This window comes from Carcharhinus amblyrhynchos, chromosome 20, assembly GCF_965287045.1.
Source record: "Carcharhinus amblyrhynchos chromosome 20, sCarAmb.v2.hapA, whole genome shotgun sequence".
Lineage (NCBI taxonomy): Eukaryota > Metazoa > Chordata > Chondrichthyes > Carcharhiniformes > Carcharhinidae > Carcharhinus > Carcharhinus amblyrhynchos.
Window position 1 is genome coordinate 45,479,382 of NC_137343.1, and position 26,457 is coordinate 45,505,838.

The 26,457-nt window shown below is 42.5% G+C and overlaps 1 protein-coding gene across 1 annotated transcript; it reads right to left on the reverse strand.

Moving 5' to 3' along the window:
- Positions 1 to 10,681: 10,681 nt before the first annotated feature.
- LOC145356197 (immunoglobulin lambda-1 light chain-like) lies at positions 10,682 to 25,175 on the reverse strand. The gene is made up of 5 exons (XM_080208806.1): positions 25,171 to 25,175; positions 23,249 to 23,393; positions 16,733 to 16,904; positions 13,914 to 14,261; positions 10,682 to 11,301 (listed from the first exon to the last, which is right to left on the reverse strand). Exons 1-5 carry the CDS (start codon positions 25,173 to 25,175, stop codon positions 10,979 to 10,981), a joined length of 993 nt encoding a protein of 330 aa, XP_080064932.1. The 3' UTR covers positions 10,682 to 10,978.
- Between the last annotated feature and the right edge of the window lie 1,282 nt (positions 25,176 to 26,457).

Here is a 26,457-nt window from a genome sequence, read left to right on the forward strand (position 1 = left end):
GGAAACTCTTAGAATAGAGTTAGACAGTGCTTCAAATATGTTGGAACATCCAAATCCTGAAATTTATACCAGACACTAACATCGACCTAGTTATACAGGAACCTGCTTTTCACTAGAATTATTCTCATGACAAAATGGTAAAAACATTTTTTAAAATCTTTCTCTTCCTTTCCTTGTATTCCAAATATGTTAAACATCTTTTTAAAATATTTTACAAAAAAATCCCCCATGGAATTTCTGCTGCATCTACTCGCTGCAGGTAGACCAAAGAATAAGTGTGCAAATAAATAAGGGCAAAAACTAAGTTAATATCAGCGCAGGTGACGAAGGTTTTGGTACAATTGCAGCTCAACGCTTCAATATCGGCAGCTTTGCAAACCTCAATCGGAGGCTCAAATTTGGTGCTCTTTGTCTGCGCATGCGCCGGGACTTGCATCGAGTTCCGACGCGCATGTGCGGGGCACTATCGACTTTAACTCGCATATGGGCAGCAAGTTCCGGGCCACGTATTCTGTTGACCTTTCTGATGTCTGAAATTGGGTCTGACATTTCCCACATGTTAATGAGTTTCCCGGAACACGTACTTGCAAATTTGCAGCACCTTCGCCACCTTCTGTTTGGACTGCGGTGTGGCACTTTCTTCCACTGAAGCCATGACATCAGCGTTCCTCAAAGTCGTGACCTGGTATTTACACATTGCCCCATTTTCAGGAACTTGAATGTTTAAAACGAACACGACTCACTGCACCTCTGCACCTGCCTTCACACAAAGGTTGTACATCCCCCTACTCCATTCGATGATGCTGTTTCTCCTCCACCAGCACAGTTTCGACATCTCGTTCCTCTGCAACTCTCTGCCCTGTTCCCCAAGGAGCACCTCTTCCACTGACTCACTACCATGACCTACTGCTATGTCCAAGGACAAGTGTGAATCCAGCAGAGGGAAATGTTTGCAATTGTTGATCGGATGAAATAAACTTCCCTCCTCATACACCGTTTAAACATTTAGTTAATGACGTTTCGTTTGTGCATTATAGCACCAGAATGAACAAAGGCTACTTGAGGATTAATGACCGCACCCACCCCCCCTCCTCCTCCCCCCCGGCCACACACGCACACAGTTACCGGACAAATTCCCGGTGTTCAGTGCGGTCATTCAGGAGGATAAAACAGTCCCTGGGTAAACGGTGCCCCCTGACATTCTGGGCAACCGTTCCTTCTGAAAGGAAATGTTGATTCACTTTCTCCCGTTACCCGAAAGCAAACAGAAAAAACATTCTGTGAGGACGAAAATTAGACACAACATTTGTTGAGAAGTCAGCACCATCTCAAAACCACTGAAATTTACCACATCTTCTTAAATGAGGAACTGCTCATATCACGTGACCTTGTAACCTAAGATTTATATTTTATAACGAACAGCGTGGATTCATACACGTGCCCAGGCTCAACTTCCGAGGCATTGAATTTCTTACGGCACTCACTACATCGCCAGCTTATCTGCCAAAGGACACCTTTGAATCCGTCAGAATGAAATGTTTATAAATATTTATTACATGAATAAACTTTCCATGCTCTAACATGGTTCAAACACTCAGTTAGTGACGTATCGTTTGTTCATTCCAGAATTAGTCTGAGCACTGGTTACTCTGACCTGAATGGTTCCCAACAGTTACCTGAGCACCTCAGTGAGCTCAAACAGGAAGGCGTCACCGCCCAGGTCACAGAGTGCTTCCGGGCATTATGGGTAACCATTTTCTCAATACATAAATGAATAAAAAACCTTGTTTTCTACCCAGTCTTCTGAAACCCTTTGTACAGTTAATGGAGACAAACCTAATGGTACAAAAACAAACTGATACGTCCACATTGTGCCAACGACGATTAGAGATTACAGTTGATAACAAGGGCGGCACTATCTTCAAACAACTGGAATTTTCGACACTTATGAAATGAGGAAACATGCACATCCAATTGCCTTTTAACTATCTACAATCAAACTAAGATTTTTTTGATCAAATATCATAGATTCATATCCATGTCCTGGCACAACGCCCAAATCATTGATAGTTTTATGGCCCCTGTAAATAAATGGCACGCTTGCACTTGCAATCACTGCCTGTCAATTTCTTTCCAGGCTGAGGTATTGATTTTTCTTGGACGACTTCAAGCTCCCATTACCGAAGACGCGGCGATGCCTGCTTTCAAGTTCACAAAGCCGAATTTTGACACCTGCATCCACTAAATTATGAAAAATTTATTCTGATTCACATTCTACGATGCAACACGTTTTGAAGTCAGTTAAATGATTGATTTCTACTTGGCTAAGGTAACAATTCTCTAAAATGAACTTCCCCCATTTATTTTACTGTAAGCATTTGATAGTTTAATTTAACGCTTTCCAAGGTCTTCAAATTATGTTAACCGTGTGCAGACCCATGAAAACAACTGAAATGTTTTAAATTATTTTTGAAATCCTTTAAATTCATTTAGAACTTTGGAAAGCGCCCGGCGGAGGACTGAAGGGATTTCAACGGCCTTTCTGTCAAATGATGACTTCAATCGGGCTGCCACTTCTGAGACTCGCCTATACTCCTGGTGCCTGTCTCCGTAGACAGCTGAGTCCGGCAGCAGGGAGATGAAGACCTGAAACCTGCAGTGGTAAACGTCAAGGCAGCAGATTCAATACTGGTCAGCGGCACAGCGCCAGGGACCCGGGTCACAAATTGTGCAGAATCTGCGCTTTCTCTCCGTGTCTGCGCGGATCCTCTGGGTGAATATTAATGCGATACTTACGATTCGCATTGCTGTGATGTCACCAAGCATTGTAAGGAGCTAACTGCATTACAGTATTTTTACAGACAATAAATTAAGAAGTACAAACTCGCCCGTCATTAAAAGCCGAGACAAACCTCATTCAGGAAGATATATAAAGCAGTTTAAGCAGAGAGCCTAATGGTGTAGCAACACAAGTTCTTGAGAATTCAATAGTCTGGAGCTGATTGCAGTTGCCAGGAACCCGGCTGATGTTACCTGCGAAGATGTCCCAACCTGAAGCACCGGGAAATGGGTGTGCATAAATGTGTTTACCGGATCGGTGTGAGGAATAATGTGCAAGACCCAACGAGAACAGTGGACAGCCCGGTCGGAGTGCAACACTAATACATACTAGAAAAACGACATATATACACTAATAGCACTGTAACGATCGACAACAGTGAAATGTAGGAACTACTAAACTCACACACGCACTATAGGCTGAGGTTAGACTACTTACGAGATCTGAACAATTTCAGAACTTTCCTCTCCCTGAACAACATCCAATTCAGTAGATTTATAAGTGAATGCCAGCTTATGGTTACTACACTGTATTCGATTGTTTAAGTTTATTTATTAGTGTCACAAATAGGCTTACATTAACTCTGCAATGAAGTCACTCTGCAAATCCGTTGGTTGCCATACGCCAGTGCCTATTCGGGTACACTGAGGTAGAATATAGAATGGCCAATGCACCAAAGCAGCACATCTTTGGGACGGTGGACGGAAAATGGAGCACCCGAGGAAACCCACGCAGACACGGAGAGAAAGTGCAGATTCTGCACAATTAGTGACCCGGGTCCCTGGCGCTGTGAGGCAGTAGTGAAAAATACTGAGCCAGTTTGAGAACTTATTCTGGAGAATTGAAAATATGACTTTAACTGCCTCCACAAAGATGTCTGCACTCATGCTTCGAGTCTGCGAGCTGGGACTGACCACCCCTCTTCTCTCCACAGTTAAGGTTTTCTCTCTGTTACAGCTTAAGCACAGAGGCAGTGCTTATACAATGAAAGAAAGAGCGGGTGGGAAAATCATCAGCTTTAGGAAAAGACGGATGACAATTTTAAAATAAATTCCCTGTGGAAATGCACTTTTATATGAACTTCAATTCCTGCAGTCCCAACACCAGCATGAAGAAAATCTGCCACAGATGCCAGTCAAATACCCATCTCAGTGAACTTTTGCTTTACTTTTCCTTTTGTCATTGAATTTTAATTTGGCTAAGGAAACAGCGAACTACTGCAAAGCTTGGTCATTCGACGTGTTTTCCTGTGTAGGTGATCATATTCCGAAATTGAGAGTTATCTTGTGAAATAGTCCATCACTTTACCTGGGTGGGTTTTTATATCCACGCAAGTTAACCTTTTTTCCTGCTTTAAACGCATGGAGCCTATCCAGATTAAGTGATTTGATAACGACATGTAAACGTTTAAGGGCAGACTGCTAACTTCATCTTCATTTTATACGGCGGTCACCACCCGCAGCAGCTCCACCTCCCCCGCACCACCCACCAACCCCCACCCCACCTCCCCCCCTCCCCGCCCTTCCAGCCCCAAAACCGAAAAGTCTGTTATGGTCAGATTTGGAGAGGTCTGATAGGGGAGTCGTGTGCATCCCCTCTTCAAGTGGCTGTAAGACTATCCATTGTAACATATTTCCAGTCGTTACTGCATTCTTCAATTCCAGTACCAATCTTTCCGCAGGATCTTTATCAAATGTCTCTCTGAAATCCAAGTACCAGACTTTCCAACTATCATGGCTCTTTACCAAAGAAACACAACAATTTAGGTGAATGAATTCTCGGTCATGACTCAAATGTCCTATCTTTGTAGATCTGCTTTCTGTACAGATGCTCGATGATATTATTTCTAATAAATGTTTCCCGATTTTTTCACCCAATGGGCGGCAGACTCACCACATGTGTTTCCATGAATCAATTTTGCTGCTATTAAAAGAGTTAATCTGCTTATGTCCCGTGTCCAGATACCGCCCCAGTATTCAGCATTTTCTCGGATATTTCTGCCAGAGCTCCTGCAACTTCCTAAAGTAAGATTTTGTGAAAGCAAATGATTAGGCTGTGGATCGATGGCCGAGTGCTATTATCGCTACACTATTAATCCAGAAAGCCAGCTGATGTCCTGTGGCCAGAGATTCGAATTCGGCAACGGCAGCTGTTGCAAATAAAAAAATCTGGGATTGAGAACCATGAAACGATTGTCGGCAAAATCCCATCTGGTTCACTAACGTACCTTTAGGGAAGGAAATCTGCCGTCCTTGCCTGGTCTGGCCTCAATGTGACACAAGAGCCACAGCAACAGCCCTCTGATCAAGGGCAACTAGGGATAGGCAATAAGTGCTGGCCGCCCAGCGACGTCCGTGTCCCACCAATGGATGAAAAACAATGCGCTCCTATTGGGTTTTTACGGCTGTTTGGCCATCATTTGCCCTCATTTGGGAAGCGCGTTATTTACAGAGAATTGAGTGTCAAATGCGCGCAGATATCAGGACCTGGGAAGAGGAGAGGTCACGTGTTGGGCATATCCATGAAACTGAATCAGTCTGGGTCCAGTTCATGCACTGCTCGAAGTGGAGTCTGTTCCTTAACGGCGCATTGGAAAATTCGAAGAAGTTGGTTCCAGAAATTAATTGAAATGAACACAATCCTTTATTTAGAGACCATTCAGGAGTATGAGGCGATCATGGATTCCTTTCCCCTGATTCTTCCACGGAAAAAGAAACACGTTTTTGGACGCTTCCTCTCTCACAATTCCGTCCATCCCTCAAACTCATCATTTGCAATCATGGTGCAGTAGTACATACAGAAGGAGGCGGCTCAGCCGATCAAGACTGACTGGCGCTTTGGGAGGGAGATCCGTGAAATCCCACTCAACTCATCTTTCCTCTGACAATTCTCCTCCTGACAATTCTCCCCATTACAATTACATGGCGCCTTTCACGATATCAGGATGTCCTGAGGCTCTTCACAGTCAGTGGAATAGTTTTGAAGTGTAGTCACTGTTGTGATAGGGATCAGGGCAAAAATATCTGTGCACATCTCACTTCCACAAGCAGAAAGATCATCACAGCATAATCATTTCCAGTGATGTTCATTGAAGGGAAATTGTTTTCCGAATACTTCCATGGATTGATTTCATGGATTTATTTTCTTTAATGGAGTGATACGAACCACGTAGAGGCAAGAAAATATTAGGTACGAGAGGCATCTGTATCGGCACAGACTTGTTGGGCCGAAGGGCCTGTTCCTGTGCTGTACTGTTCTTTCAATAAAAACCACATCTACATGGGGTACAAAAGGGAGACACGGTTTCATGTCTCTTCTGAAGGATGTCATAGTCAATAGAATGGCATGATTAAAGAATGCAATTCTGTCGAAATGTTGTAAATTCGTTTCAGTGGCCAGGAAACAATGTACCAGGTTTAATTTTCTTTGTCTAATGCCTATGGAATTGGTCAATCTAATTGCGAAATGGCTGTACCGTCATTAGTGGAACCTAGACAGAGTTCTTCAGCTGGCACAGGAGATAGAGCAAGTTTGCAGGTTTCAGAACCGTGCTTGGTCAAACGGCGCATTGGCTAACAGGCTGTGCAATTGAATGTGGATATCTGTGATGAAGCCAAAATCAGCAGCCACAGGCTCAAGCAAAGGATGGATTGAAACCTTGCATTGTTTCTATTAAAGTCTTGCACTGACAGTTGTTAACCTGGCTTTCGCAAGCTTCTTCATCTCGTGATTGGTCAACGAGGGTCAAGCCGAATAAAAACTAAATTACTTCCTATTCCCTTCGTCGGTCATCAACACCAGAAAACACTTAACAGCTGGACATAAGAACATAAGAAAGAGGAGCAGGAAGATGGCCTTTTGCCTTTCGAGTCTGTTGTGCCATTCAGCAAGGTCATGAACAGATCATCTACCTCAAGACCACCTTCCTGCACTACCCCCAAATTCGATAATTAGCTTAACAAGTCAAAATAAATCTCCGGTTTGAATAAACACAGTGACTGCGATTCATAAGAACATAAGAAATAGGAGCAGGAGTAGGCCATCTAGCCCTTCGAGCCTGCCCCGCCATTCAATAAGATCATGGCTGATCTGTCGTGGCTCAGTTCCACATTCCCGCCCTCTCCCCATAACCCTTAATCCCCTCTCTTATCAAAAACCCATCAACCCGCGTCTTAAAAATATTTAGCGAGGTAGCCTCCACCACTTCAACGGGCAGAGAATTCCAGAGATTCACCACCCTTTGAGTGAAGAAGTTCCTCCTCAACTCCGTTCTAAACCGCCCCCCCCTTTATCTTGAGGCTGTGCCCCCTAGTCCTATTATCCTTTCTGAGCGGGAAGAGTCTCTCCACCTCTATCCTATCCATCCCATTCATCATCTTATACGTCTCAATGAGATCTCCCCTCATTCTTCTGAACTCTAACGAGTACAAGCCTATTTTATTCAGCCTCTCCTCATAGCTCAACCCCCTCAACTCCGGCATCAGCCTAGTAAACCTCCTCTGCACTCTCTCCAAGGCCAAAATATCCTTGCGTAAATACGGCGCCCAAAACTGCACACAGTACTCCAGCTGCGGCCTCACCAATGCCCTGTACAGCCGCAGCAAGACCTCCCTACTTTTATATTCAATCCCCCTCGCTATGAAGGCCAGCATCCCATTCGCCTTCCTGATCACCTGCTGCACCTGCAAGCTGGGTTTTTGCGACTCATGCACAAGGACCCCAAGGTCCCTCTACACAGTCGCCTGCTGCAGTTTTTCGCCACGTAAGTGATAATCCTTCCTACCATTATTCCTACCAAAGTGGACCACCTCGCACTTGCCAACATTAAATTCCATTTGCCATTTCCTGGCCCATTCACCCAGCCTATCTAGATCCTTCAGTAGACTCTCCACACCCTCCGCACAATTTGCCTTTCCTCCAATCTTGGTGTCATCAGCAAATTTCGACACCCTACACTCGGTTCCCTCCTCCAGATCATCTATATAAATGGTAAATAGCTGAGGCCCCAGCACCGACCCCTGAGGCACTCCACTAGTCACCAACCGCCAATCCGAATAGCACCCATTGACTCCCACTGTCTGCCTCCTATTTGACAACCAATCCTCTATCCACGCTAACACCCTACCCCCAACTCCCTGACCTTCTGCAATAACCTCCTGTGAGGTACCTTGTCAAACGCCTTCTGAAAACCCAGAAAGACCACATCCACCGGCTCTCCTCTATCCACCGCCCTAGACACCTCCTCATAGAACTCCAGTAAATTTGTCAGACTCGACTTCCCTTTAACGAAACCGTGCTGCGTCTGCTCTATCAAGCAATTCCTCTCAAGATGCCTCGCTATTTCCTCCCTGATGACGGATTCTAACATTTTACCTACAACAGACGTTAAACTAACCGGCCTATAATTCCCTGCCTTTTGCCTGGCACCCTTCTTAAACAACGGCGTAACATTATCCGCTTTCCAATCTTCCGGCACTTCCCCGGAATCCAGCGACGTCTGGAAAATAACTACCAAGGCATCCACTATCACCTCCGCCATTTCTTTCAGAACCCTCGGATGCATTCCATCCGGTCCTGGGGACTTGTCCACAATCAGCCCCTCCAGTCTGTCGAGCACCGCCTCTCTAGTAACAGTAATGTCATTAAGACCCTCCAGTCCTACCACCTTTCCATCTCTAACACCCGGCAAATTATTCACGTCCTCCTCCGTGAAGACAGAGACAAAAAAGTTATTCAGGGCCTCAGCCATATCCCCATCCCCTACCACTAAGTCCCCCTTCTCATCCTCTAAGGGACCAACGTTCACCCTAGCCAGCCTCTCTGTGCGTAGTAATCTGAAATATTATAAATATGCTGCACATTGTGGGGATATAAGTTTTGGTCCGATGAAAAGACTACTCTTTTAAACGCCGCCAACGCAATAATGACCAATATTTCCTGTTTCCTGTTTTCTGACCATTCACCAATTCAAATTCAGGCTCATATATTGCACCCAATCCCACCTGCCCGAATTCTATCTCTGAATAGAATAATCTGTATATGTTTAGGTGAAGTTACAAGCTGTACGTAGGAGTCTTGCTAGTCAAATCTTTCCCCTGACCTCATGAATTACTTGGTCTTCCTTTGTTGAACTCTGAAAACTCCAAAACTCCTATCTTACAACTCTTTTGAATGTACAGTATATGGAAATGGGATTACAATAGGTAGGGTGCGTGATGGTCGGTGCAGTCACGGTGGGCCAAAGGGTTTCTTTCTGTGCTGGTAAGTGCTATGACTTTGAATATTTCACCCGACTCTGTAACAGTGGTGAAGTTTGTTTCCGGATAAAATTGCGCCTTGTTTACTGAATGATCCTTACTAATCCCTATGAAGTATTAGTTTTGGCAAATTTTGTTCATCAGTAAGCGATACGCAAATAAGTATTGCATTTGATCTTAGGTCAGTCCATTTATTCATCAGCTTTACTTGGAGATTCTAACACTGATCCAAAACTGAAGATACAATGACCATATTGCTTTGATTGATTTGATTTACTGCATTTTAATTAATATTATCGGATGCATAAAGGTAATTGGTAAAGAGCCTTTCACTATTACGACATCGTATTTCACCAGACTCTGTAACAGCGGTGGGTCTTTTTTCCAGATAATTTTAATGTGTAAATCAGCAGAGAAACAGAGTGAAGTCAGATACAAGGAGCTTTAAACACGATAACAGAGAGGTTTCTGAGATTTGATGAAAGAGTGTAATAAGTGGAACCCTGAGTGGGGTACAAGATTTTTGAACCAGTAGACATTAAGGCACTGACAGAACCAGCAGCATTCAGTTAAATGTCTGTTAAAGTAAGTTTATCAGCTAACAAGAAACAATTTGTACATATGAGATGTAGCTCCGGATTGAAGCAAATGATTATGATTATAAAACACATATGCTGATATTTTGGATGTATTGTTGTTGATTTTAAGCAATATTGTTCACGTTAGTCATGCAGCATTTTACAGCAAGGCACCATGATAAAAGTCATTACAGCAAGCCAAATTTCGAGAGAATTTTATGCCTTGGAAACATACAAGTTTCAGCAGTAAAAGTTTCTGATGGAAGGAACGTATCAACCACTTAATCATACATCATGAATAGGTTTATTCATTGTCTGGACGCGATAGACTGGTGTCCAGGCGTAGTGTCAAGTTGGTTGGGTGTACAGTGAACTTTAAGGAACCCGTGACAGCGTTCATTTGAACTCTGGGTGAAGTGTCTTCGGTTACCTCGGCAACCAGGATGCGGAGACAGCCAAGACGGGAGTTTCTTCCAAATTTCTCGGACTAATTAAATACCATTATGCTGAGGGGTAGAATTTTGTTGGATAATGTATTTGACGTGGACTACTGTTGATTTGTACATCTTGAAAATAATTGATTTAAACTTACTGAAAGGCTCAAATGATACATAAGGGAAAAAATATGATTGATTTGTTTTTGATTGCATATGTTAGATTCATCGGAGAGGTTTTGCTGCTCTACGTCAGAGCTACTTAACTCTTTGACGAACTCCTGGCGACCATTGGTTAAATGAAGTTACGTCTTTAATACAGAGATACTGGTTTCGTGAGTCTTGCATGGTCTAAAGCTTGGGCAATCCCGGTCACCTCGGTGACCCCACCAACAGGGAGTACGAACAATAGCTTAGATTCCAAAATTGAGAATAAAAGGTTTCCAATCTCATACGTTACGTAAGGCTGAATAATGCCGGAAAAGTGTTAGATTTGACTTATCTTGAAAATAGCACTAAAAGATACGTGAATCGTATTGCATTTGATCTTAATTATTTTATTGGACGGCTTTGTCTAAATGTCTGAAAATAAGTAGACACTTAACATGCAATAACCAGATTGTTGCATTTTAATTATGATTATCAGGTACATAAATGTAAATTGATAAACAACAAGGTTTCACTGAACACCGACAATGTTCCGATCGAAGACCCTTTTAAAAAAGCAACTGTTAAAACCCGAAGCTCCAGCCGCGGTGGTCATTTTCTTAAATTTCTGAAATACGATCAATTTCTACTCTTTTTGTCACATGAAAGCAATGAACAGAATTGAACAATCATTCGCAGCTGAGTCAAGAGCAGTTTCTGAATTTACACACAGCTGGATCTGGAGACGGTTGTTTGAAGCGGGTTTGCTAGAGTCTCGTGTTTGACCAGACAGGAGTAAAGCTCGTGTGAGTTCCAGTCTGAGGCTGACAGAGTCAGATAACTGCTCACACTGAACGTGTTGTCCGCCTCCTGCTGGACCCGACTGGTCTCAACCCCATTCCCTCTGACGCTGCCATCTACAGTCCATTGAATCTCCGCAGCTCCCGGTTTAAAACCGCTCACCAAACACACCAGGGTCGCCGTGTTCTTCGCTGCGATTTGATCCGGTGAAGGTGGGAGGAGGGAGACAGATGGTTGCTGCGGCACTGGTTTAAAAACAAAATAGGTTGAGTAGTGTCAGGGAATTGATTTGTTTGACGCATTATAATTTACCGAACAATATGATCGAATTTCTGTCATTCATTAAATACAATAAATAAATCCCTTTACTTTGTGTGTTCATCCGAGGAAAGGCGAAGGAGGGAGATCGATGGGACGTTTGGATCTAAGAAGCGAAGTTCACTTTTAATGACTGACTGGGGTTGAAGTGGAGTTGACTCTGTTCTATTTTATAGGCAACAATTCAATACATGCGCATTATATTTCGCAATGTCTCCCAGAATGCCATTAAAGATATCTTGGTTCATAATAAATTGTTGAAAATAACCCTGTTTTTTTAGCTGCCGTGTGTCCATGTTGAGAATCTGCGTTGCCAGGTAAAATACGAAATAACATTAGAAACACTGAACTTACATTAAATTTGCTCTATTGTGTTCCGATGGGAAGAAATGTTGATCAGTTTTACCATCATGTTTTTACTGATGAACTTTTATGTTATAATCCTGAGCAGTGTAGTTACAGTTTCTCTGGCAATTTCACCCTGGGGGGTTCCCCCTTCTCGGCTCAGACGGTTTCAACTCCACACGGGAACTGACCGCGCTATCTGGACTGACAGTCCAGCGAAGGGAAAGTGGCTCAGGCCGTAGTTACTCCTTTTGGATTAGAATTAAACCAAGATCGTTGGACATAAATGTTACAGTTTTGGAGGAAGTGCCGTCAGGCTATCGTCATTGTGCGAAATCAGATTAACCAGTGATTGGTCTCATTACCGTCTATGGGGAAAAAGTGGCCGGAGAGATCATTTTGCGGATCTCATTAACAAAAATATTACGAGATTTTTCCGATGAAAGCCACGAAATAAACTCAACCACATGTTAGTACGGGTTGTGTCCGTAAACGTGCGTCTTTTGTTCGAGAGGACGATGGAAACCTTGACTTTCTGCAACAGTAACAATGGTGATATCTGGTCAGATACGTTTACATTGAGGTTGACAGAAGTAGGAGTCGGGGATATGTAAAATCTTTTATCGACCCAGCAACCACCGAGTTACACTCTGGGCCAAGTTGCAATCCGCTCTCATACTGCTGGTGTGGAGGTGCTGTATTGATGCAACTTTCTGAGCGAGCTTTCGAGCTAAGAGACAGTCTTATCTTCTTATAGTGGACGAGTTCGACTGCATAATTAGTGGAAGAGGTCAGTTTTAAATATGATTAATAGCATTACTATGGTGGAATTGTTACACTGGGTCACATTCTGCCTTCTCTGATTACGGGTCTCTGCCTCGAAATAAGTAGCAAACTCAGATCAGATTTCAACAGCTGAAGTGATTGGAGATTCCTGTGGGGCGCATGCTCAATACACAGGGCAATCTGGCAATGTGAATGTTGGAACTCAATGATTAAAATTTAATAAAGTAACATGTTCACACAATGTTAGTTTTAAAAAGACTCTGAGCTGTCGTGAAACTTGGTCATGTTTCATTCATTACAGAGAAGACCAATAAGTGATTCCCTATTTTACTTACAACCCAGCATACGCTTCAGCGGAGAAGTACACAGGCCTAACTTACAGGGGTCGTGTGCATTCAAAGCTTTGCAATTAAACAATGTCCAATAGAAAGTGTTTCCTCATGAGCGGCCAATCATCCGGCATTGTCTGTTCAAATCAACACTCCGGGTTGAATCGCAGTTCAAATCAAATCCGGGATATTCAATGTAGCAATAATTCCATCTGAAAAGGGGCGGCACCATGGCACAGTGGTTCGCATGACTCCTTCAAAGCGTCAGGCAACCGGGTTCGATTCCCGCCTCGGGTCACTGCCTGTGAGGAGTTTGCATGTTTTTCCCTGTGTCTACATCGGTTTTTTCCGGGTGCTCCGGCTTCCTTTCACTCGGAAAGACTTGCTGGTTCGGTGCATTAATCCCAACAGGCGCCGAAGTGTGGCGGCGTGGGGAATTTCACAGTAACTTCATTGCAGTGTAAACTTGTGACTAATTAATAAACTTGAAAAGTTAGCAGGAGATCCTAATGCAGAGCGTTACAGTCAGTTTGATTTGCCGTCCATTGTTTGCCTTCCTGTTTCTCTTGCTATTTTTGATGGGTTATTTATAAGGGGCTATTTCAACGCGAGGTCAATCAGTTCAAGTAACTGGCGCAAGTGATCATTCTTTACTTGTAACAACAGGCAGTGTGATTTTGTCTTTACGGAGCGGGATTTTAAACCGTTGAGACCTTTATTGGCATTACTGGGGGTCTACATGTTGTCTTTCTCTGTAAGGTCATTTGACGGCACATTAAGATTAAAGCGCTTTGTTCACCCCACTGATCTGATGGTAAAGAAATTTTGCGGCCTGTTGTTATTCTGCCTGAGCTAAAACAACTCAATGCAGACCGACAGATAGATCAGAAAACATTATCGAATTGGAAGGCGACAGATAGTAACGTTACTTGCAGGGTCGCTTTGTATAGGGTAAATTGAATTCATGGATGTGTTGTTAAAAGAACATTTCAATTTATTCAAAATATAATACCGAGGGAATGTTTTGTTATTAACCGGAAGCGAGTTTTGAACAATGTAACAGAAGGAAATTTACTCACTGCCAACGCTTAGCTTGGTTCCGCCTCCGAAGTTGTACACGTTGTTTTTCCATATAGCACAGTAATACTCTGCGGCGTCCTCCGATTCAACTTGACTGATACTTAAAGTTCCCGTGTTACCGGATACCGAACCTGAAAACCGGCCTGGAACTCCCAGGGCTCTGCTAGTTCTGCTTCCAACAGAGTGATAAAGCAGATACCGGGGAGCATTTTCAGATTTCTGCTGGTACCAATATATGTTGCTGCTTCCTAAACTGGCGCCAGACAAGGTGCAACTTATTTGGACGGTTCCTCCGAGAGAAGTAGATTTCGAAGGCGGTTGACGGACTGTAATCGCCGCGTTAGAAACTGAAAAAGAGATTCCGAATATTATTGTTAAGCTACTCAAATTAATATCAGAACAAAATTGCCGTTTGAAAAATCACCGAAGTAGTCCTCGAAAACGCGCGTTTACATCGACCCGACGTTTTAAATACTCACACGCCAGGCTCAAAATGAACACAATGATCGCATGGACCCAGTCAGCCATTGTGAAAAGTTTGCTGAGGTAGCGAGTTCTGCCAGTTATTTGACAAGATGGGCTAACTGTCTGAATCTCTCTCTCTCTTAATAACCCCTGTCACCAGGAAGGTGTTACCTTGTGTTGGAATGCAAATTAACCTTTTCATTGCAACCAATCAGATTAGCTCCTAAACCCTGTGACGGTGACTGTAATCTGCTACTTTTTAGTGATTGTTAAAGCAGCTAGTTTTTCGCCACAGAGCTGAAACTTCATTTTCTTTCAATAATTAAACTTGACTAAAACTGCAAAGCATTTCTAAAGTTTGTTTCACGAAAGGACATCGACCTGAAACGTAAACTCTTTCCTTCTCCACAAATGTGGAGATGCCGTTGTTGGACTGGGGTGGGAAAAGTAAGAAGTCTCACAACACCAGGTTAAAGTCAAACAGGTTTATTTGGCATCACCAGCTTTCGGAGCGCTGCTCCTTCATCAGGTAAGCCACTCTTCTCCACAGAGGCTGTGTTGAGTATTTCTAATATTTTCTTGTTCTATTCTGTCTTTGAATTTGTTGAACTGAACCTTCCAATGTCTTGAAAAGCTTACCATTATCATGGTTACTTCCAAATGTATTCCGGTAAATAGCGGGTCCTGTAAATATCGATGTTCAGTGAGACTGCAGTGTACAAGTACATAGACTCAAGTAGGCAAATTATAAGATTTATCTTCCTGTAAGTGGATTAGAGTACAGGAATAAGACAATCTTGCTGTAGTTGTATAAGACCCGGGCACGGTGGAGAAATCATACAATTCCTCAATGTGGACGAGGCCATTTGGCCCTTCGAATTTGCGCCGACAATTCCACCCAGGCGCAGTAACCCCTGCTAGTCGTGCTGACAGTCACGGGTAATTTTGCATGACCCAAGTTAAACTGCACATTTTTAGAGTTTGAAGGGAGACCAAGCGAAAACACAAACAGACACGGCGGAATATGAAAACTTCACACTGATAGTGACCCGAGTCTACAATTGAACCCGGGTCCCTGGCGCTTTGAGGCAGCAGTGCTAACTACTATGTCACAGTGCACACCTGAGATAGACAATTTGCCAGAACATGAAGGAAAGATATAGTTTCATTAATTCCTCGGACACTGTGTTGCCCTACTATCAGAGTCTGAGTAAATGAGGTCACCACTCTTTGAATTTTTAACGAATTAAAGATTAGTTTATTGAAATATGGAAGATTGGGAAAGGGAGGTCAAATCGTACAGAGGAGGTGATGACAAATGAGACAACAAAGTGTATTTTCCAGCATTTATTTTATCATCAAAAGCTCGTTGAAAAGATGTTAGTTCTTCAACATGACAGCAACATTCTGTTAATTCGCGATGTTTTGAAATGTTTAACGTTTTGCAACTTCATTAATTAAATTTAAGTTGATAATGTTATTGTCGATATGTTACAATGACTACAGCAACTAAAGAACAGGCACGACAGAGTTGAATTAAGCTCAGACATTAGAGAGAAAAGTACCATTCTAAATTTTCAATGAACAACACAAAGATAAATAAAAGAGCTGAACGGAACACAAACTCTGAACAATGAAAGGTAAGCATAACTTTAGCTAAAGATTAGAAGCACAACTTAAAACAAGAAAATACAGAAACCTCAGTCTGCCACCTGAAGCTGTGAGCGTTTGCCTTGGAGTGGTCGACAGAGTGTCGAGAGTCGAGGTATCAGGAAACATAGAGACAATGAGCAGCAGTAGGCCATTGGGCCCTTCATGCCTGTTCCACCATTCATTCTGACCATAGCTAATCATCCAATTCAATATCTTGTTGAATCCTGAATGGATGCCCATTCCCCCCATATCCGTGGATCCCTTTAGCCACAAGAGCTACATCAAATATATTCTTACAATCAGAGAACATTTTGGCCTCAATTACATTCCATGGTAGTGAATTCCACGTATTCACCACCCTCTGTGTGAAGAACGTTCTCCTCACCTCAGTTCTCGAAGGTTTACCCCTTATTCTCAAACTTTGACCCCGTAGTTCTGGATTCCCCCACCACTGAGAAAATTCATTCTGAATCTACCCTGCCTAACCCTGTTAGAATTTCATAACTTTCCCTGACATCCTTTCTCATTCTTCCAAATTCAGTGACTATAATCCTAACCGACTTAGTCTGTCCCCGTACGACAGACTTTCCCTCCCAGGAATCATCCTGGTAAACCTTTGCTTTACACCGTCTATAGCAAGGACACCCTTCCTCAGATATGGACACCAAAACTGCACACAATGCTCCATGTTTAGCCTCACCATCGCAGTAGTAGGGAAATTGCAGTTGAATTCTTAGTTTTAGATTAGTGTGCACACAGTCGAAGTATGTCAACCCAACCCGGTGCTGTGCTGAACTCTGGGACACAAACGCATCACATGACTTGATTTTAGCATCGCAGTCAAACTTGACAAGGAATAAAGGACACACGACCTTAAGGCAGTAAGGTAAAACATCAGGTTTAAACAATTACCAGTATGGAACTATCGACCACCCTAGCAATGAAAATGATCAGCCCCATTCCCTAAATTCAAAGTTCTTCTGTGCAAGGGAAAAGTAAGTACTAAATCATTCAGCCATGTTTATTGAATCAGTGCAGTTTCTGTGGGCGGAATTATGCGGCTGTGCCCTACCCGAAACTGGAAAATCCTGCCAGAGATGAACCGGTCTTTCTAATCTCCACCCCTCAAACATTAAGATTCCTGTGGTGGGAAGAAAGGGAAAATTCACCGCTATGATTCTACGACTCTAAATAATACTTTCACAACTTGAAACCAATAAAACATTTGTTCATTTATACATATTAAATAATACTCATATTCAATAATTGAAACAAATTTAACAAAATACGGTTGGAGTGAGCCATCTGTATGAACTACGTAAAAGAAATCGCAAAAAAAATTGAAATGCAAATATAAATACGTATTTTTCTGAGAGCAGGAACCAGTTTTCAGTGCAAAACTGCCTTTTGGAACGCGGACCTCAAAGGGCGTTCCCGTGCTGGCCGCGTCATAAGGAAGCGTCTCTCTTGCGATACGCTGGGGCCTGGTCAGATGACTTTGTTGTGTGTTCCAGCCTGTTGCGTACATCGGTAGTTTCGGCGCAGCTCCTCAAGAGGCCTGAGGATGCAATTTGTTTCTATTTTTAACAGATCGTACATTGGCCATTCGAATTTATGGGCCAAGGAATTTTTCGGTGCTGACTTGGTCTGGGAAATTGTGTCCGAATTTCCAATGGAAGTGCATCCTCCCGCTGCGAAACCGTTTCCCCAAGAACCAGCGTGAGGCAGAAGAGTCCTCACCACATCCCCTAATGATGCCGGCAGACTTGGAATGTCCATCAAGGGCCGCTTTGGAACTTGCAATTTTACATTCAAAGCAGAAGGATTTCCCTGCTGTTATAAAGGTATATTTGTTCGAGGGTTTTAGGGTAACTTGAGACTAAAAGACAAATAGATTAAGATAAACTAATTTAGAGTGGGTATTGTACAGAAAAATTACAAAGTACCTGGAACCATAAAGATACTGTTTGCATAGAAACACATATAAGCACTGTTAGACAATTTAAACTTTTTTTTTAATATTCTGTATAGCTTGGCTAACTACACACTGCCCCAAGGCATGGTGGGATGTAGGTGAGTAAAAAGAACCAAATTCTTTGAAAACATTACAGCCACTAAGTGAAGTAGAAAAAGACTCTCTTTTCAGCATGGGCATCAGATAGTTCGAGCAATCCCAGACAGACAAATGAATGGAATAATACAATTTTCCCATGAAAAAAAGTCCGTAGTACACAGTGGGAAAGGAACTTTTGAACGCTATGAACTTATATATATAGGGCTGTTAGGAGACAGTGGGCAAGGGCGCCTGGACTCCATGGATATATGTATTTTTATGCTACATGAGGGTTGAATGATACTGGCCAAATAATTCATACTAACACGATTGGCTTATCTGGTTAGGACGAACAGAGTAGGCAGATGATTTCTGAAAAATGTATGTAATACCTCTAACAATATAATTCTAAATAATTTGGTCTTCCCCACATAATTCTCCAACCCACGTTGAACACGCCTGGACAACAAAGAATGTCTTCAAACACAATTAGCGTTTCTGTGAGTTCTTTATATTTACTGAGCTGTAATTAATAAAAAGAAATGCCTCACGTAAAAGCAAGCATAATACATGGGTCTCTGAAAAGCTCCTACAATGTTGAAGCATTTTTAATATTTAAGTATTTATTGTATGTAGTTGATGCTGTTGTTATTGGCTCACTTAAGAATTAATTTTTATTTTGTACTGATTGAAGAGGAGTATTATTTAATGTATAAACGGATTTGATTATTTGTTCTAAATTTGTGAAGCTACTATTTAAATCAGCATTATATTAATATCTAACTTAATGCAGAGCATGCATAGAAAAAAATTGAATCCGCATTATATTATTTCAAAAGGTTTTATAAGTGTTCCTGTGTTTTAATTTAGAACATTGAAACTGTACATTTCATTGGGAAACTGAGAGATCAGAACTTTTCAGGCCAAGATTTCCATGAGATTGAGCAAAGCAGAGTTCAGATTTTGGGTCTTGTAAAATCTAAATGTGCTCATCATTAGCATTCTTCTACCTTGCTCAATTGATTTCTGATTCTCACAATTAATTGTTCTGTGTGTTTCTACAAAGCGTTTGCATAATCCATGTTTAAAAGTTTTGTTATGTTCAGTAAAATATTCGTAGAATCTCATAGTTTAATGGGACGCATTTATCAACAGAACTAATGTTATAAAAGAAAACTTTGATACTACATTAACGTTTAACTAAATATCTTACTTTAGTAGCTGACTCATCTTAGTTGTTTAATTGCCTCATCTTATCAGATTGCTTCCAAAATGCATGTCTCTATATCAACATGCAGAGAAATATTTCACACGATCACACAACAGTTCTGTTGTCTCTAAACGAGGAGGTAAGGAAGGGATATGAAGTAGGATGGGGAGATGAAGGAGAGGATGTGTGAGGGGAGGGCAAAGGGGAAGGGATAAGGGGAGAGGTAAAAGGGGGAGGGTTAAGAGAGAGAGAGTAAATAGAGGGAGCGGTAAAGGTGGAGAGGAGGAAATGGGGACGGGAAAATGGGAAGGGGAACGGTGAGGGAGAAATGGAGGAGTGAGTGTGGGGAGGGGAAAATTGGGGAGGAGGAAATCAGGAGGGGGAAAAGGAGGAGGGGAAAAGGAGGATGGAGAAAAGTGGAGGGAGAAAATAAGGAATGGAAGAAGCAGGGTGCGGGATAATTGGGGAGTGGGATAAGGGAAAAAATGGGGGAAGATTTGCTTTTAACACATAGACTTACTCTTCCACGCCTGCATCAAAGGCTCAAAAAGAACTTCAGTTAAGTATAAAGTAAAAAGCACAGCTTTACAGCGGTGGTGGAAAATGCCTCCAGATTCTGTATCCTGTAACGTTAAATCAGGGAGACTCTTACAATAGAGTTAGACAATGTTGCAAATATATTCTGACATCCAAATGCTGAAATTTTTTCTATCTTCGTTATATAAGAACGTGTTTGCCCTAGAATTATTCTCATGACAAAATGTTTAAAATCTTTCTCTTACTTTCCTTGTATTCCAAATATGTTAAATATCTTTATTTAAAATTTGCAAAACAATCACCCATGGAATGTCTGCTGCCTCTACTCGCTGCAGCTGGACCGAAGAATAAGTGTGCAAATAAATATGGGCAAAAACTGACTTAACATCAGCGCAGGTGACGGAGGTTTTGGCACAATTGCAACGCTTCAATATCGGATCAACGCATCAACGCTTCAATATCGGCAGCTTTGCAAACCTCAATCAGAGGTACAAAACTGGTGCTCCTTGACTGCGCATGCGCTGGGACTTGCGTGTTGTTCCGACGCGCATGCGCGGGGCACGATCGACTTTAACTCGCATTCGGGCAGCAAGTTTCTGGCTTCTTATTCTGCTGACCTTTCTGATTTCTCAAACTGGGTCTGACATTTCCCACATGTTAATGAATTCCCCAGAACATGGACTTGCAAATATGCAGCACCCTCGCCACCTGCTGTTTGGACTGCGGTGTGGCACTTCCTTCCACTGAAGCCATGGCATCAGCGTTCCTCAAAGTCGTGACCTGGTATTTACACATTGCCCCATTTTCAGGAACTTGGATGTTTAAAACGAACACGACTCACTGCACCGCTACACCTGCCTTCACACACAGGTTGTACATCCCCCTGTTCCATTCGACGATGCTGCTTTTCCTCCACCAACACAGTTTAGACATCTCGTTCCTTTGAAACTCTCTCCCCTGTTTCCCCTACAGCACCTCTTTCACTAACTCACCACCATGGCCTACTGGTATGTCCAAGGACAACTGTGAATCCAGCAGAGGAAAATATTTGCAATTATTCATCGGATGAAGTAAACGTTCCTCCTCACACACAGTTTAAACATTCAGTTAGTGATATCTCGTTTGCGCATTATAACACTCGAATGAACACTAGCTACTTGAGGGTTAATGATCCCCGCCCCCCTCCCCCCACAGTTACCGGACAAATTCCCGGTATTCAGTGCGGTCATTCAGGAGGATAACACAGCCCCTGGGCAAACGGTGCCCCCTGACATTCTGGGCAACCGTTCCTTGTGAAAGCAAATATTGATACATTTTTTGCAGTTACTCGAGACAGCTTTGACCATACTAAAGCAAACGGAAAATCCCACTCTGAGAATAAAAATTAGACACAACATTTGGTGAGAAGTCAGCACCATCTCGAAACCACGGAAATTTGCCACATCTTCAATGAGGAACAGTTCAAATCACGTGTCCTTTTAACCTAAGATTTAAATTGTATAACGAACAGCATGGATTCATATACATGCCCAGGCTCAACTTCCAAGGCATTGAATTTCTTACGGCATTCACAACATAAGAACATAAGAAATAGGAGCAGGAGTAGGCCATCTAGCCCTTCGAGCCTGCCCCGCCATTCAATAAGATCATGGCTGATCTGTCGTGGCTCAGTTCCACATTCCCGCCCTCTCCCCATAACCCTTAATCCCCTCTCTTATCAAAAACACATCAACCAGCTTCTTGAAAATATTTAGCGAGGCAGCCTCCACCACTTCAACGGGTAGAGAATTCCAGAGATTCACCACCCTTTGAGTGAAGAAGTTCCTCCTCAACTCCGTTCTAAAACGCCCCCCCCCCTTTATCTTGAGGCTGTGCCCCCTAGTCCTACTGTCTCTTTTGAGCGGGAAAAGTCTCTCCACCTCTATCCTATCCATCCCATTCATCATCTTATACGTCTCAATGAGATCTCCCCTCATTCTTCTAAACTCCAACGAGTACAAGCCTAGTTTATTCAGCCTCTCCTCATAGCTCAACCCCCTCAACTCCGGTATCAGCCTAGTAAACCTCCTCTGCACTCCCTCCAAGGCCAAAATATCTTTGCGCAGGTGCGGCGCCCAAAACTGCACACAGTACTCCAGCTGCGGCCTCACCAATGCCCTATACAGCTGCAGCAAGACCTCCCTACTTTTACATTCAATCCCCTTCGCTATGAAGGCCAGCATCCCATTGGCCTTCCTGACCACCTGCTGCACCTGCAGGCTGGGTTTTTGCGACTCATGCACAAGGACCCCGAGGTCCCTCTGCACCGTCGCCTGCTGCAGTTTTTCGCCCCTTCAACGGGCAGAGAATTCCAGAGATTCACCACCCTTTGAGTGAAGAAGTTCCTCCTCATCGCCAGCTTATCTGCCAAAGGACACCTCTGAACCCGTCAGAATGAAATGTTTATAAATATTTATGACATGAATAAATATTCCATTCTCTTACATGGTTCAAACACTCAGTTAGTGACGTATCGTTTGTACGTTCCAGCATTAGTCTGAGCCCTGGTTCCTCTCACGCTACTGGTTCCCAATAGTTACCTAGGCACCTCAGTGAGGTCAGACACGAAGGTGACACCGCCCAGTTCATTGAGTGCCTCCAGGCATTATGGGTAACCATTTTCTCAATAAATGAAAAAAACCTTATTTTCTTGCTAACTTGTCTTCTGAAACCCTTTGTACAGTTAATGGAGACAAACGTAATGATACAGAAACAAACTGAAACGTCCACATTGTGCCAACGAAGGTGGAGATTACAGTTGATGTCAAGGGCGGCACTATCTTCAAACAACTGGATTTTTCGACACTTATGAAATGAGGAAACATACACATCCAATTGCCTTTTAACTTTCTACAATCAAACTGAGATTTTTTTGTTCAAATATCATGGATTCATATCCATGTCCTGGCAGAACGCCCAAATCATTGATAGTTTTACGGCACTTGTTCTCCTGTAAATAAATGGCACGCTTCTACTTTCAATCACTGCCTGTCAATTTCTTTCCAGGCTAAGGTGTTGATTTTTCTTGGACGACTTCAACCTTCCATTACCGAAGACGCGGCGATGCCTCGTTTCAAGTTCACAAAGCCGAATTTTCAGATCTGTATCCATTACATTATGAAACAATTTATTCTGATTCACATTCTGCGATGCAACAGGTTCTGAAGTCAATCAAATGATTCATTTCTGCTTGGCCAAGGTAACAATTCTCCAAAATGTACTTCCCCATTTATTTTACTGTCAGTATTTAATGGTTTAATTCAACGCTTTTCGCGTTCTTTAAATCAAGTTAAAGGTGTGCAGACCCCTGAAAGCAACTGAGATGTTTAACATTATTTTTTAAATCCTTTAAATTCATTTAGAACTTTGGAAAGCACCCGGCGGAGGACTGAAGGGATTTCAACGGCCGTTCCGTCAAATGATGACTTCAATCGGGCTGTCACTTCTGCGACTCGCCTATACTCCTGGTGCCTGTCTCCGTGGACAGCTGAATCCGGCAGCAGGGATATGAAGACCCGAAACCTGCAGGGGTAAACGTTAAATCTGCAGATTCAATAGTGGTCAGCGGCACGACAGCCTCGCAGCCAACCGGATCCTCTGCGGAATAATTCTTTAAAAATTCAGATGTGCATTGCTGTGACGTCGCCAAACATTGTAAAGAGCCAATTGCATTACACTATTCTTACAGACAGTAAATTAAGAAGTACAAATTCGCCCGTCATTAAAAGCCGAGACAAACCTCATTCAGGAAGCTGTAAATAGTAGTGTAAGCAGAGAGCCTAATGGTGTAATAACACAAGTTGTTGAAAATTCAACAGTTTGGAGCTGATTGCAGTTGTCAGGAACCTGGCTGATGTTATCTGAGAGGATGTCCCAACCTGAAGCAGCGGGAAATGGGTGTGTATAAATGTGTTTACAGGAATGGTGTGAGGAATAATGTGCACGACCCAACGAGAACAGTGGACAGCCCATTCGGAGTACAGCACTATTAAAGACTATTTACTACAATAAATCGACTTATACACACTAATAGGACTGTAATGATGTAAGACAGTGATGTATAGGAACTATTAATTCACCGACACAGTATACGCAGAAATTAAATTACTTACGAGATCTGAACGATTTCAGGACTTTCCTCTCCCTGAACAACATCCAATTCAACAGATTTGTAAGTGACTGTCAGCTTATAGTTACCACACTGTATCGGATTGTTTAAGTTTATTTATTAGTGTCACGGGTAGGGTTACATTAACACTACAATGAAGTCACTCTGCAAATCCATTAGTCGCCTTACTACGGTGCCTATTCGAGTACACTGAGGTAGAATTTAGAAAGGCCAATGCATCGAACCAGCACGTCTTTGGGAAAGTGGAGCACCCGACGAAACCCAGGCAGACACGGAGAGAACGTGCAGATTCCGCACAATTATTGACCCGGGTCCCTGGCGCTCTTAGGCAGTAGTGCTAAACACTGAGCCACAGTGAGAATTTATTCTGGGGAATGTCTCGTCTTCATTCAGTGAAAATATGACTTTAACTGACTCCATTAAGATGTCTGCACTCATGCCTCGAGTCTGCTAGCTGGAACTGGCTTACAGGTTGCTGGATGGAACCAGCCTCTCTACTGTAAATGTGTGGACATCAGGATTACTGTAAATTCCAGAGGAGTAATGATATCAGACACCCACTGATTCACTGAGAAAGGTACCCGCAAAAATTTAGAGTCCCAAAAGCAGACATCCTGGTGCCTGTCAGCATTTTCACTTGCAGTTAGCGCAAGCTCAATTTGCATAATTGTTCTTCATGTTCCAACCTCTCTATCCTTACACATTCCGTAAGGCCTATTCAGAATCCTCTCAATATCAATGATATATGTTGTCTTATGGCAATTAGAATTATACAGTAAGAAGTCTCACAACACCAGGTTAAAGTCCATCAGGTGAGTCACCTGATGAAGGGGCAGCGCTCTGAAAGCTTGTGGCTTGTACTACCAAATAAATCTGTTGAACTTTAACCTGGTGTTGTGAGACTTCTTACTGTGCTTACCCCAGTCCAACGCCGGCATCGCCACATCATAATTAGAATTGCACACAGCATTCTCTGTGTGGATTTACCGATGACTTGAATAGTGACACTGTTATGACTCTATTCCTCCTCGATGTTGATCGCTTGAAAGGAACCCAAAGTCTCATTAGAATTAGTCACTGCTTCCAATATTACTGAGAAATCTTCGACTTATTATCAATGAATAAGACAGCACCCCTTTTTTCTCATTTTTCATTTTGTACCCACATTACCTCATCGCTATAGAAATATGAGTACCCTCCTGAATTATTTTCCCCACTTCACATTTCTCTATATTGAAATTCATCTGGTGGAGGTCTGCAAAATTCCAAGCCCCATTCAAAATCTCTCCAGGGTGAATATGTTTTGCTTCTGAGTCCATTGTTTCCTCACCTACTTTCAGTTAGACCTTTTGCCATCGTGTCCTTGACTCCCAGCTCAGGTCGCATATGAAGATATTAAACAAAATACATCCTCCCATATTGCACACGTGGGTAATATTCCAAGGATGACGAAAATCTTTGGGACACAGGCCTCCGGAATCTCGTGATTAACAATTATTTATTCTCACGATCATGTTAATTGGATGTGCGTGATGTTAACCATTCAATTTATCAGCTGATTGAATTCATATTCAACTGTTTAAAATATGTTTACAAAACAAACTAAGTCACTGAATAAAGATAGCTGCCGCAAGTCACCTGGAGCCTGGTATTACCCGATGACCAGTTTTACGGACAGTTCCGATGAGGAATACAACTAAGACACCTTCATGGAATGTAACATTGCCGATTTCAAGAACTACTTTAAAATAATTACCGAAAATGTGCCGCCCCTCAAACGTATATTTCCATAATGCGATCTGTTTCTCAGACTCAGAACGACGACCAGTACAAAAGTTAAATAGACACGCAATCCTCCTGTCTCATCAAGATGCATAATGAATCTGATGTACCTGATGACAGGGATTTTACGGATGTGTGTTCTGGTATCAGCTGAGATGATTATGGCGAGAGAGGTCAGGTGACTCAAATAGCAGAATACAGAACACAAGCTGCGACAACAGGTATCGGAGATCAATGTGCCAGTGAGCCGAAATACAGCACCATCAATTTAAATCAATTCTCTGTGGAAATGCACTTTTAGATTGATTTCAATTCCTGGAATCCCAAGACCAACATGAAAAAAATCTGACAGCCACAGATACTAGTAAAATACTCGTCACAGTGATATTTTCCCTTACTTTTCCTTATAGCATTGAATTTTAACTTGACTAAGGAAATAGCCGCCTACTGCAAAGCTTGGTAATTCAGCGTGTTTTATTGTGTGGGGTGAGCATATTCCGAAATTGAGATTTACCTTGTGAAATATCCCTTCACCTGGGTGGGATTTTATATCCACGCAAGTTAACCGTTTTTCTTGTTTTCAACGCACGGAATCTAGCCAGATTAAGTTATTTGATAACGACACAAAAACGATTAATCACAGACAGCTAACTTCATCTTCGTTTAATACAGACC

Excerpts from the sequence above, each read along its gene's own strand:
- LOC145356197 (XM_080208806.1), bottom strand. Across the intron at positions 16,905-23,248 it reads TCCCTTCAGTCCTCCGCCGG|GTCGTGTGTCCTTTATTCCT; the intron begins GTGCTTTCCAAA and ends TACTGCCTTAAG. Across the intron at positions 14,262-16,732 it reads ATTTCCCTACTACTGCGATG|TTTCTAACGCGGCGATTACA; the intron begins GTGAGGCTAAAC and ends TCTCTTTTTCAG.